The sequence below is a fragment of the Cololabis saira genome, chromosome 3, assembly GCF_033807715.1.
Source record: "Cololabis saira isolate AMF1-May2022 chromosome 3, fColSai1.1, whole genome shotgun sequence".
In the NCBI taxonomy this organism is placed as follows: Eukaryota; Metazoa; Chordata; class Actinopteri; order Beloniformes; family Belonidae; genus Cololabis; species Cololabis saira.
Genome location: NC_084589.1, coordinates 4,801,455 through 4,813,585, shown reverse-complemented (window position 1 = coordinate 4,813,585; position 12,131 = coordinate 4,801,455). Strand labels below are relative to the sequence as shown.

Sequence of the window (12,131 nt, the reverse complement as noted above, 5' to 3'; positions counted from 1 at the left end):
CTTTATTGGAGGAAAAATGTATGATGATAATAATAATAAGAACAACCAAACAAGAGCTTTAGCAGCTTTTGTGCTTGGACCCCCACACAATACTGAGCTGTGTTCATCTGTACCCACCAAGACTTGTTACATGTTTTTCTTTGTTCTGTCTTTTTTCAGGCCGAGTACGTACAGTTGGTGACGGAGCTGAGGATGACACGAGCCATCCAACCTCAGATAAATGCCTTCTTGCAAGGATTTCACACTTTCATCCCTCCCTCACTCATTCAGCTTTTTGACGAATATGAATTGGTAAGTTGGCCTTTCTTACTCTGCTCCATTTTTATTTGTCACGCTTTATTCTTTTATCTTAACGATGATGTATATTATGTGTCATGCAGATCAGGGTAATCCTACAAAGTTGAATGGAAGGCAAATGGATGTCTTTTATTGGCCTTTGGAGATGAAGAAACACTTCTTTAGTTCGTGTGACTTGTATTATTGCTGGTGAACCATTGTATGCTTCTAAGCTGTTGTTGGGCCAAAGTGCTGTTAGGTTTTAAAAGGGCCATGATGTTGGAAAAGATCCTCTTGCCACATACGGAATGACGTCTTTTTTTTTCCTCTCTGGTGCTCGAGCGTTTCTTTTGGTTCCGTTTAGTTTATCTCTTGACCCATGAGTCATGGTGCCATGCTAGAAGGAATACGAGCTTTGCTCCTCACGTCAGGGACATTAAGGAGTTTCAAATCATTTACAAAAGTGATTGATTTATTCCTAGCTTTAGGTCTGTCCTGTATACATTACAGCTGAGTGGGAATGGTCAAAGCGCCTCCTCCCACTGATCAGAAATGACACTGATTTGCTGCTAAATCTGCAGAGTTGGACTGTCCTGAAGCCACAGATTCATCTGATTCCACGGGCAGTATCTGCTGATGAAACCGTGCTGAGATTAGAGGTGTCTGTTCTACAGGATTAGAGGTGTCTGTTCTACAGGATTAGAGGTGTCTGTTCCACAGGCTTCCTCTCATTCTCATAGCTACACGACTAGCACACCCATAACTGGCAGCCAGGTTCCAACTTCCTGCTTTTAAGCATAAGCCTATATAAATATGTACAGCTATACTATATATATGTATATATGTGTGCCATCTATGGATCCCACTTAATCCTGTCCAGGGGGACCGTGGTCTACTAAAGGCAGGGGTGACCCCTGTACAGGTCAGCAGTCACAGGGACACACGTATAGACAAACAACCATGCATGCTTACACACCTACGGGCATATAGAACATATATAGTCTCAGTATGTCTTGGCTTGTTTCTTCATTGCTTCCATATTCTCCAGCTGCTGCAGCACTGTTGTTGTTGTCCAGTGGCTACGGAAAGTATTCAGACCCCTTTACATTTTTCCCTCTTTTTTTCATTGCAGCCATTTGCTAAAATCAAAAAAGTTCATTTTATTTCTCATTAATGTACACTCAGCCATCTTGACAGAAAAAAGGGAGGCCATTGCTCATCTTACAATACTGTAAAATAGTGAAGCAGTAGAGGCCAGTGACCTGGGTTCTACCTCTGATGTTGATTTCCTTGCTAATAACTGCTGATTTGTTGCATTCAGCTTTAGATGCAGTTGCTCCTTTGAGGAGATGGGTTTCCAACCATAGGAGCTTAACTGCCCCGATACCATTTTTTTCACACCGAGTACGAGTATTTTAATTTGTGTACTTGCCAATACCGAGTACCGATCCGATACTTCTACTACAAAAATGACTAGGCTAAAAATGCAATGAAAAATGCAATGAATTGGAAGACAGGTTTTATTTGCAACAGAAATTAAATTTTAAACAAAACTGAGCCGGCCGGGCTTTCCTCCGCGTTTTAGTCTCATCGCAGGAACATCAACTGAGCATGTGCGGTGCTTCACCTGAACTGAGCATGTGCGGTGCTTCACCTGAACTGAGCATGTGCGGTGCTTCACCTGAACTGAGCATGTGCGGTGCTTCACCTGCAGCCGTCCGTGTGAAACAACATAAACAATCAAATAGAATTTAAAAAACAGGCTAAATGAAATGATGTTACACACTCTTGTACAGTAGGTGGTATAATTCAGATATCCGCATGTTGAAACAAAACGTGTGTAAAATGGGAAGGAAGTGGTACTCTTGTAAGTCTGTAGACTCTTATCGTGAATGGAAAGATATTCTAATAGTATATAAAAAAGCCATTCGCAAAGCCAGAACAGCTTATTATTCAACGTTGATAGAGGATAACAAAAGTAACCCACGTTTTCTGTTCAGCACTGTAGCCAGGCTGACAAAGAGTCACAACTCTGTTGAGCCGTGCATTCCTGCAGCTCTCAGTAGTGAGGACTTTATGAGCTTCTTTAACAGTAAAATCACGAGAATTAGAGAAGAAATCAACCAGCCGGTTGTGGGTGTTTCTTCAGCTTTAGTGACTTCCCTAGGCTCTGACTTGACTCTAGACTGTTTTGATCCTATAGACCTCCCTGAGCTGACTTCACTCGTTAATAGAGCTAAGTCTACCACATGTATGTCAGACCCCATCCCGACTCGACTATTCAAAAATGTTTTGTTTTTTCTCTTATTGGTACGACAATACTGGACCAAATCAACCTATCCCTAAGTTTAGGATATGTACCACAGGTTTTCAAAGTGGCAGTAATTAAACCTTTACTTAAAAAACCTTCTCTTGACCCAGACACCTTAGCTAATTATAGACCAATTTCAAACCTTCCATTTGTATCTAAAATTCTGGAAAAGGCAGTTTCAAGCCAGTTATGTGACTATTTGTATAGAAATGATCTGTTTGAAGTCTTTCAGTCAGGGTTCAGAATGCATCATAGCACAGAGACAGCACTGGTTCGAGTCACGAATGACCTCCTTATGGCCTCAGATAAGGGATTAGTGTCCATACTGGTTCTACTGGACCTCAGATAAGGGATTAGTTTCCATATAGACGAATCCGGCGACCGGTTTGTGTGCGCCGCCATCTTGCGGCGGCGCCATTGCTGCGGTGGCAGGTGTCAATCTGCCACCGCAGCGCTGTTATTGTAACCTGACGCTCTACAGCATCATTATAGCTGGATTGATGATGTTAGACAGTGGCCTTCCATAAATAATGAAGGTATCTTAAATTAATGCTGATGTTAATTTATAAATAATGATTTGTTTGAGCGATAAGCAGGAAAGAATAGAGGAATAGGGAGATAAGGGAGTGTATGATTAAACACTGTAATATAGCTCTCTCCACCTCCTCTCCTTACGAGGCATGTCTGCACAATTAAATATTACCTGTTTATGTTTTGTTTTATTTTAGGTATCCAAGAATATTTTATTGATCGCCTGGCGTCCGATGACGAAAAAAAACGCAATTACAGGTCTCTAATTGAAGGGCAGAACTATCTCAGCTCCGGATGATACAGAATACATACATACATACATAACCCCAATCTGCAGATAAAACTAGTTTGTTGAGGAAAAAATATTAACTCTATTTGTAGCTGCAGAAGAAAAAAATAATCTCACGAGGAAAAGAAAAATATTGCTCATGTCTCGGAGCCTCTTCAGCATAAAAAAAAAGAAAAGAGAAGTAAGAGTAATAAAAAAGATGTACTGTATGTTGTACTATTATACTAATTTATTGAAACACATGGCGAGTCAAACATCTACCAAAGCAGCTGTCAAACACTAAACAAGGTAGTAAGACGGTGGTTCTGCAGAACTGCGGCAGTAAATCCTCATCGGAGCTCCACTAGTAGTGATTTCATATGGATCAAACCGTTAATAATCATTATTTTCTCCATATACCGCTCCCTGGCTTCCTTGTTTAAGGTATCCAGGTAAATTCCAGTTCCTTTCCAGCAGTTTAACATCTTTTTTTTGCGTTCCGTCTGTTCACTTGGTGAAACAGAAAAGTAGTTTTGAAAGTCCCTCCCGTCTTCATTCACTATCAAAACAAATGCACGTGACGGGACAGGAGTTTTCCGATGATACAAATACATTAAGAGAGCCTGGCAGGGAGCGGAGTAATAGATCCATACGTATATATGTCTATGGGCTGGAGCGGAGGAGCGGAGCCGCCACCGCAGTAATGGCGGCCCGCTCGACTTCCGGGTTTCGCCGGATTCGTCTATTGGTTCTACTGGACCTCAGATAAGGGATTAGTGTCCATACTGGTTCTACTGGACCTCAGATAAGGGATTAGTGTCCATACTGGTTCTACTGGACCTCAGATAAGGGATTAGTTTCCATACTGGTTCTACTGGACCTCAGTGCTGCTTTTGACACTGTAGATCAGCATTTTACTGCACAGGTTAGAGCATGTTGTTGGGATTAAAGGGCTGAGTATGGTTCTGCGTCACACAAACGCAGAGCACACGGCGCACCCGTGACGCCGTCACGAATCGTTCGGACTTCTCCGTCTCTCCATTTGGTCGCGGTGCAGTACCCCCCGCGGCCACTAGTTAGCGATCTTTTTCTGAATGGTTTATCCGACTTTTTCCAGTCACAGTAAATCAAAGAGATAAGGACAACTATTGTGCAAAAAACAAAAACAAAAAAAATCACATATAAACGAAGAAAAAAGCCCTGGAAGTTCACTACTGATTCAAACCGGAAACCGGAAATGCTTCGCTTTCAAACGAACCAATCACAGCCCTCTCGGTCTGCGTGTGGTCGGCGTCTCCTCGACGCGTAGTTACAATTTTCGGGAGGTGCACGTCACTGACGGCGCAGGTGACGGCGTGTCCTCTGCGTGTACAAAAACCACACGCCGTAGGCACGGCGTCGTTTTGACGCAGAACCATAATTCAGCCTTAAAGGGACAGCTCTACGTTGGTTTAAATCATATCTATCTGACAGGTTCCAGTTTGTTCATGTACATGAGGTTTCTTCAGAACAGTCAAGGGTCTGTTATGGTGTTCCACAGGGTTCAGTGCTAGGGCCAATCTTGTTCAGTTTATACATGCAGCCATTGGGAAGTATAATCCAGAATCACGGCATACACTTTCATTGTTATGCTGATGATACGCAGCTCTATTTGTCTATGAAGCCGGATGAAACAGAACCGTTAGTTAAACTTCAGGCATGTCTTAGGGACATCAAGGACTGGAGTCCAGAAATGTCTTGCTTCTAAATTCAGATAAAACAGAGGTTATTATTTTTGATACAAAAATTCTAGGAAGGGATTAGACGGTGTTGCGATGGCTTCCAGTGCAACTGTGAGAAACCTTGGTGTTGGTTTGATCAGGATTTGTCGTTTAAACCGTATATTATTCAGATTTGTTCATGTGTACACATAACAGGAACTCCTGCTCTCAGGGATGCCAGAGATTGATGTGGAGGACTGGTGCAGGAACACTGAGTATACTGGTGGTTACAGTTACCTGGAGCCACTCATCCAGGTAGGCCCTCCTCCTGCTGCATGACACTTTCTGAACAAACAAGGTTTCTAATATGTCTAACTAAAGGTATACAACCCCATTTCACAAAGTGTTGGAAGGATATGTTATGCTATGCTCTTAGATAAACAAATAATGCTGTTATTTGCAAATCTCAACAACTAACATTTTATTCCCATTAGATCATATCAGATGTTAAACTGAAATATTTGGGGCTTTCATTGAAAATATTCTGAATGCTGGTTTGACTGGCTACCTCTGCTCTCTGGTCATATGTATTATAACTTTTTTTTTCTTTTAACACAGTGTTTAAACCTTGCATGTGTTTGGTGTGTGTGTGTGTGTGTAGCGCTGCCCTAGTGACTCCTGGAGCTCGACGTTTCGACTTTTTCCTCCAAATTTTGACTTTTTTCTCGACATTTTGACTTTTTTCTCGAGATTTTACTTCAACATTAATCTTGACATTTTTACTTTTTTCTTGAAATTTTGACTTTTTTCTCGAAATTTTGACTTTTTTCTCGACATTTCGACTTTTTTCTCGACTTTTTTCTCAACATTTCGACTTTTTTCTCAAGATTGTACTTCAACATTAATCTTGACATTTCGACTTTTTTCTCGAAATTTTGACTTTTTTCTCAACATTTCGACTTTTTTCTCGAAGTGCATAATGAAAAAAAAAATCTTCCCCCAGTTATAACTAATATAGAAACATGCAGCATGTGTTGCCTTCATTCTAAGGCTGATACAAGACTTTTCATTTTTTGCGGCTCCTGACATATTTGTTTTTTGTGTTTTTGGTCCAATATGGCTCTTTCAACATTTTGGGTTGCCGACTCCTGGTGTAGAGGATAGGAGGGGGGAGGGAAGCGCCTTTCAGCCGATGCAGGAAGCACTGCTGCTGCATTCTTCACCAGGGACTTGATGTAAACCAGCTGAAGTTCTCAAGTTGTGACGTGCACACCCAGGAACAGCTGTGTCATCAATGAGGAGTGGTGTGTGGCTGGGCCGGGATCTTCTGAAGCCCACCATGTTCTCCTTTGTCTTGTGGACGTTCAGGACCAGGTTGTTCCCTTACACCCGCGCACCAGCTGTCACACCTCCTCCCTATAAGACAGTTCCTTGTTGTCCGGGATGAGGCCCACTACTGGTGTGTCGTCCGCGTACCTCAGGATGTGGTTGGAACTGAATCTGGGAGCACGTGGGTCAGCTAGACACATTCCTTTATCAACCTTCCTGGAATGTTGTCACGTCCTGCGGCTTTCCGTGCGCTAACCGTCTTCAGGGCTGTGGCATTGACACAATGCTCAATTGGTACTAATGGGCCAGGAAAATATTCCCCACACCATTACACCACCACCACCAGCCTGAATTGTTGATAAAAGGCAGAATGGATCCATGTTTTCATGTTGTTGATGCCAAATTCTGAGCCTACCATCCGAATGTGGCAGCAGAAATGGAGACTCATCAGACCAGGCAACGTTTTTCCTTCTTCTGTTGTCCAGTTTTGGTGAACCTGTGTGAATTGTAGCCTCAGTTTCCTGGTCTTAGCTGACAAGAGTTGTGCCCGGTGTGGTCCTACCTGCTGTAGCCCATCTGCCCCAAGGTTCAACGTGTTGTGTGTTCAGAGGCTGTTCTGCAGACCTCGGTTGTAATGAGTGGTTATTTGAGTTACTGCTGCCTTTCTATCAGCTGGAACGAGTCTGGCCATCTCCTCTGACCTCTGGCATCAACAAGGCATTTGCGCCCACAGAACTGCTCCCTGGATATTTTCTCTTTTTCAGACCATTCTCAGTAAACCCTAGAGATGGTTGTTCTTGAAAATCCAGCAGATCAGCAGTTTCTGAAATACTGGTCTGGCTCCAACAACCACCTTCAAAGTGACTCAAATCACCTTTCCTCCCCATTCTGATGCTGGGTTGAACTGCAGCAGATCATCTTGACCATCTCTACATGCCTAAATGCATTGAGTTGCTGCCATGTGGTTGGCTGGTCCAGGGCTGGGGGACACCTCCAGTGGTGAATGTGGTCCTTGGTGTGGCCCTAGTGGTTGCTTTTGGGCAGGGTGGTGTGCTGGCTTGTCCATAGCTGGTACATCCTGGTGTGTGAGGGAACGCCATATGCCTGTCCTGGTGCGGCCTCTTGTGTTGGTATGGGCAGGGGGCTTGACAATAGGGCTGCAACTAACGACCATTTTAATAGTTGACTAGTCACCGACTATTGAAACGATTAGTCGACTAACCGGATGATTAGTAATTTTTTTTAAATCTAGTATGAGGTTGCTTTAATTATGTGGCAAATGATAATAAACACAAGAAAGATGGGACTAGAGCCCTGATATAGCAGGACTGTTTTCTTCATCCTGCTATAGCAGGACTGTTTTCTTCATCCTGCTATAGCAGGACTGTTTTCTTCATCCTGCTATAGCAGGACTGTTTTCTTCATCCTGCTATAGCAGGACTGTTTTCTTCATCCTGCTATAGCGGGACTGTTTTCTTCATCCTGCTATAGCGGGACTGTTTTCTTCATCCTGCTATAGTGGGACTGTTTGTTTTCTTCATCCTGCTATAGTGGGACTATTTTCTTCATCCTGCTATAGTGGGACTATTTTCTTCATCCTGCTATAGCGGGAATGTTTTCTTCATCCTGCTATAGTGGGACTGTTTGTTTTCTTCATCCTGCTATAGTGGGACTGTTTTCTTCATCCTGCTATAGCGGGACTGTTTTCTTCATCCTGCTATAGTGGGACTGTTTGTTTTCTTCATCCTGCTATAGCAGGACTGTTTTCTTCATCCTGATATAGCAGGACTGTTTTCTTCATCCTGCTATAGCAGGACTGTTTTCTTCATCCTGCTATAGCAGGACTGTTTTATTCATCCTGCTATAGCAGGACTGTTTTCTTCATCCTGCTATAGCAGGACTGTTTTATTCATCCTGCTATAGCAGGACTGTTTTCTTCATGCCCGCTCGGCGCACGATACAGATGCATTGATTTAGTGTCTTCTCCCGTGCCGCAAGAGAAATGTCCTAGACAAATCTATCTGATTTAATGTTAACATGATCATCGTGCAGCTTGATGGATAATTGACAGTTCATAGGCACCTGACTGAAAGTTAGATGCAAATCCATCATTGTCATCATCACACAAGCTATTTCGCCTTTCGCGCATCAATTATGATTGAATGAAACAAATTAAAATTGGCTTAATATCTTACCAAGGAGAGTCCGTTTCGTTCAACTGTCCGGCGTGCTTTCTTTTCAAATGTTCGTGCATTACCGCCGTGCTCCCGTGATAAGCAAGGTTTGCTTTGCAAACCCTGCAAGTCATCTTTTTATTCGCCATATCGAGGCTAAAATGCTCCCAAACTTTTGAAGTTTTATTACGCGCAGCTGCTGTACAGGAAGCCGTCATTTCTGTTTACCCGCTACCGCTAGCAGAGACGCTATCGTGCATGCGCGACTCTCGGCAGAGATTGTATTTAAGTGAGACGCCTCACTCCGTTGGAAAAACACGTCTGGCGACAATTGTCGACAATGGAATTCATTGTCGACAATTTTGATTATGGTTTTTTGTCGACAACGTCAAATCGTTGCAACCCTACTTGACAAAAACGTATTTCCTTGCTTTTTGTGCTAAGTTTAGATAAAGGTTCTACCGAAACACGGTGCTTACTAGCAACAGACAGTGCAGACAGTTAAAGAAAAAAATTTTTTTTTTGAAAATCTCCAACTGTCTTGCTGCCATCACGTTCAAAATGAGCGTATATATAACCTAGTTTCAGCATTTGGGTATTTACATTTACATTTTACGACAGCATCCCCGCATTTTTGGATTTGGTGTATAATGAGTGGATATAACAAAGCTGAAATGATAAAAATAGAGGTGATAAAAAGGCTAATCACGTGATGTATTTATTCATGAAGTCATGCTTCATTCTTTAGAGATTGTGAATCTTAAAACGTGACTGTGTAAACCTAACTAAGACGGTTTTGTTGGCCATCATTAAATCCAGTTCTCATCTCTGCAGTGGTTCTGGGAGGTGGTGAGAAGCCTGACACAAGAAGAGCACGTTCTACTGCTGCAGTTCGTCACTGGAAGGTTTGTCACTTTTAAGTTTAACAGGAGTTAATGTGTGAATATTAAATGAAATGAGGTGTCTTTCAGTTCCAGGGTTCCTCATGGTGGTTTTGCCTTCCTGATTGGTGGCAGTGGTTTACAGAAGTTCACTATTGCCGCAGTGCCATACACCTCCAACCTGCTGCCTACCTCCAGTACCTGGTACCATTTCTTAATTTTTCACTCAGTTTTATTTAAACTTTTAAGATTTTCCCCCCTATTTTATTATTATAGTCTTTGGATATGGTCTCATAATTGTTAGGTTCATATTTGATCCAGGTAGTTGTCTAAAAAAATGATTTAGTGGTAGTGGGATTTTGAAGACACTGAAAAATGATTTATGTAGAGTTGCACCGTCTTTCTTTTCTTCTTAAATTCCCACAGAACTTCCCGAAAAGAGTTGGTCAGGAAAACAAAGCAAAGCAGAGATCCATTTAGTGACAAGTTGTTTTTGTTCTTGAGTTTTGTTGCAACACGTGTATGTTTGTTAAAATGACCTGTTAAACAATGATCAATATGAGCAGAGGCTCCTCCGTCATCAGGGGCTCGTGTACTAACGTACTAATGTACTAACACACAACAAAACCTGCATACGCCATGTTCCACGCACATGTGGGGATATACTAAATTATACTAAATATACTATATACTAAAATGAACTTTGCATGGATTTGTTCAGGGCGGTGTGGATATACATGTATACTGCTTGTCAGTTAACATTGCCCAACTATAAAGGAGTGAAACTCGCTTTTAAACACCAAAATATATTTCCCTAAATTTCTTGAAGTCAAGAGGGATCTGAAAAAAAAACATGTCTTCATGCATTTAACCACTTATGATTTACAGTGCAACAGTGAAAGAAAAACACACACAAACACATACAACCCAACATTCCCACATATATTATGCGTGAAAATGATTCCCACAACCGAAATCCAAAGTAAAGCGTTTTCTCTGGTTCTGTCATGGCAAGATGTTAACACATTAGTGAGTGATTGGTTGCAGAATTCCATTGCCCACATGAAATGAAATATTGTGCAACGTTCTGATATTTTAAATAATAATCATACAGAAACCAACATTAAGCTAAGGTATAAATCACAGGTGCTCAAACACACAAAGAAATACTTTTTTCAGATTTCTCTTGAATTCAGGAAATGTAGAGAAACGTGTTTTGGAGTATAAAAGCAAGTTTCACTACTTCATAGTTGACATGTGTTGAACATGCATTGCTGTTTTAATCCACTGTTAGTTCAACAGGCCCCTGGTCTCTTGAGTTGAAACTGGATTTAAGTACAAATGTCCATCACGCACCAGAGGGCAATATGCTCCGTTTCTCTGGTACCTGCTGCTTTCTTTTCTTTGTTATCCAGTGACATTTCCAAAACGGGGAGCCAGCTTTGCATGATAGACCATAAACTCCAACTGTTCTTTTTCAAAAGTTCTTCTACAGAGGAAGGACGTCAGCTCCTTTCTCCTATTCATGAACGGGCTGTTACCACCTCAGTAGGTTTTCTGTTTTGGTCATGACTTTACATCCAACCTTGTCTTTTCCATCTGTCTGTAGTATCAACATGCTGAAACTCCCAGAATACCCGAGCAAAGACGTGCTGAGAGACCGGCTGCTGGTCGCACTGCATTGTGGGAGCTACGGGTACACCATGGCCTAGTAGTGAGACAATCATCACTCTCCTGTTCCTGAGGCTCTCCGGATCTCCTGTTCCTGTGAGACTCTCCGGATCTCCTGTTCCTGTGAATCTCTCCGGATCTCCTGTTCCTGTGAATCTCTCCGGATCTCCTGTTCCTGTGAGACTCTCCGGATCTCCTGTTCCTGTGAATCTCTCCGGATCTCCTGTTCCTGTGAGACTCTCCGGATCTCCTGTTCCTGTGAATCTCTCCGGATCTCCTGTTCCTGTGAATCTCTCCGGATATCCTGTTCTTGTGAGACTCTCCGGATCTCCTGTTCCTGTGAATCTCTCCGGATCTCCTGTTCCTGTGAATCTCTCCGGATCTCCTGTTCCTGTGAGGCTCTCCGGATCTCCTGTTCCTGTGAGACTCCCCGGATCTCCTGTTCCTGTGAGGCTCTCCGGATCTCCTGTTCCTGTGAATCTCTCCGGATCTCCTGTTCCTGTGAATCTCTCCGGATCTCCTGTTCCTGTGAGACTCTCCGGATCTCCTGTTCCTGTGAGACTCTCCGGATCTCCTGTTCCTGTGAGGCTCTCCGGATCTCCTGTTCCTGTGAGACTCTCCGGATCTCCTGTTCCTGTGAGGCTCTCCGGATCTCCTGTTCCTGTGAATCTCTCCGGATCTCCTGTTCCTGTGAGGCTCTCCGGATCTCCTGTTCCTGTGAGACTCTCCGGATCTCCTGTTCCTGTGAATCTCTCCGGATCTCCTGTTCCTGTGAGACTCTCCGGATCTCCTGTTCCTGTGAGACTCTCCGGATCTCCTGTTCCTGTGAGACTCTCCGGATCTCCTGTTCCTGTGAGACTCTCCGGATCTCCTGTTCCTGTGAGGCTCTCCGGATCTCCTGTTCCTGTGAGACTCTCCGGATCTCCTGTTCCTGTGAATCTCTCCGGATCTCCTGTTCCTGTGAATCTCTCCGGATCTCCTGTTCCTGTG

The 12,131-nt window shown here is 43.0% G+C and overlaps 1 protein-coding gene across 3 annotated transcripts in view; it reads left to right on the top strand.

Annotated features, from left to right (window-relative positions):
• Nucleotides 1-11,367, top strand: part of hace1 (HECT domain and ankyrin repeat containing E3 ubiquitin protein ligase 1) — a 61,005-nt gene extending 49,638 nt beyond the window's left edge. The window contains exons 21-25 of one of the 3 annotated variants that reach the window (XM_061715338.1): nucleotides 160-291; nucleotides 5,303-5,401; nucleotides 9,424-9,494; nucleotides 9,561-9,674; nucleotides 11,080-11,367. In XM_061715338.1, the coding sequence (XP_061571322.1) occupies nucleotides 160-291; nucleotides 5,303-5,401; nucleotides 9,424-9,494; nucleotides 9,561-9,674; nucleotides 11,080-11,182 (519 nt within the window). In that variant the 3' untranslated portion in view covers nucleotides 11,183-11,367. Of the gene's footprint in view, nucleotides 1-159; nucleotides 292-5,302; nucleotides 5,402-9,423; nucleotides 9,495-9,560; nucleotides 9,675-11,079 lie in introns of those variants that run through there. The other 2 variants (XM_061715339.1, XR_009770918.1) reach the window with 2 other exon arrangements.
• Nucleotides 11,368-12,131: the final 764 nt, after the last annotated feature.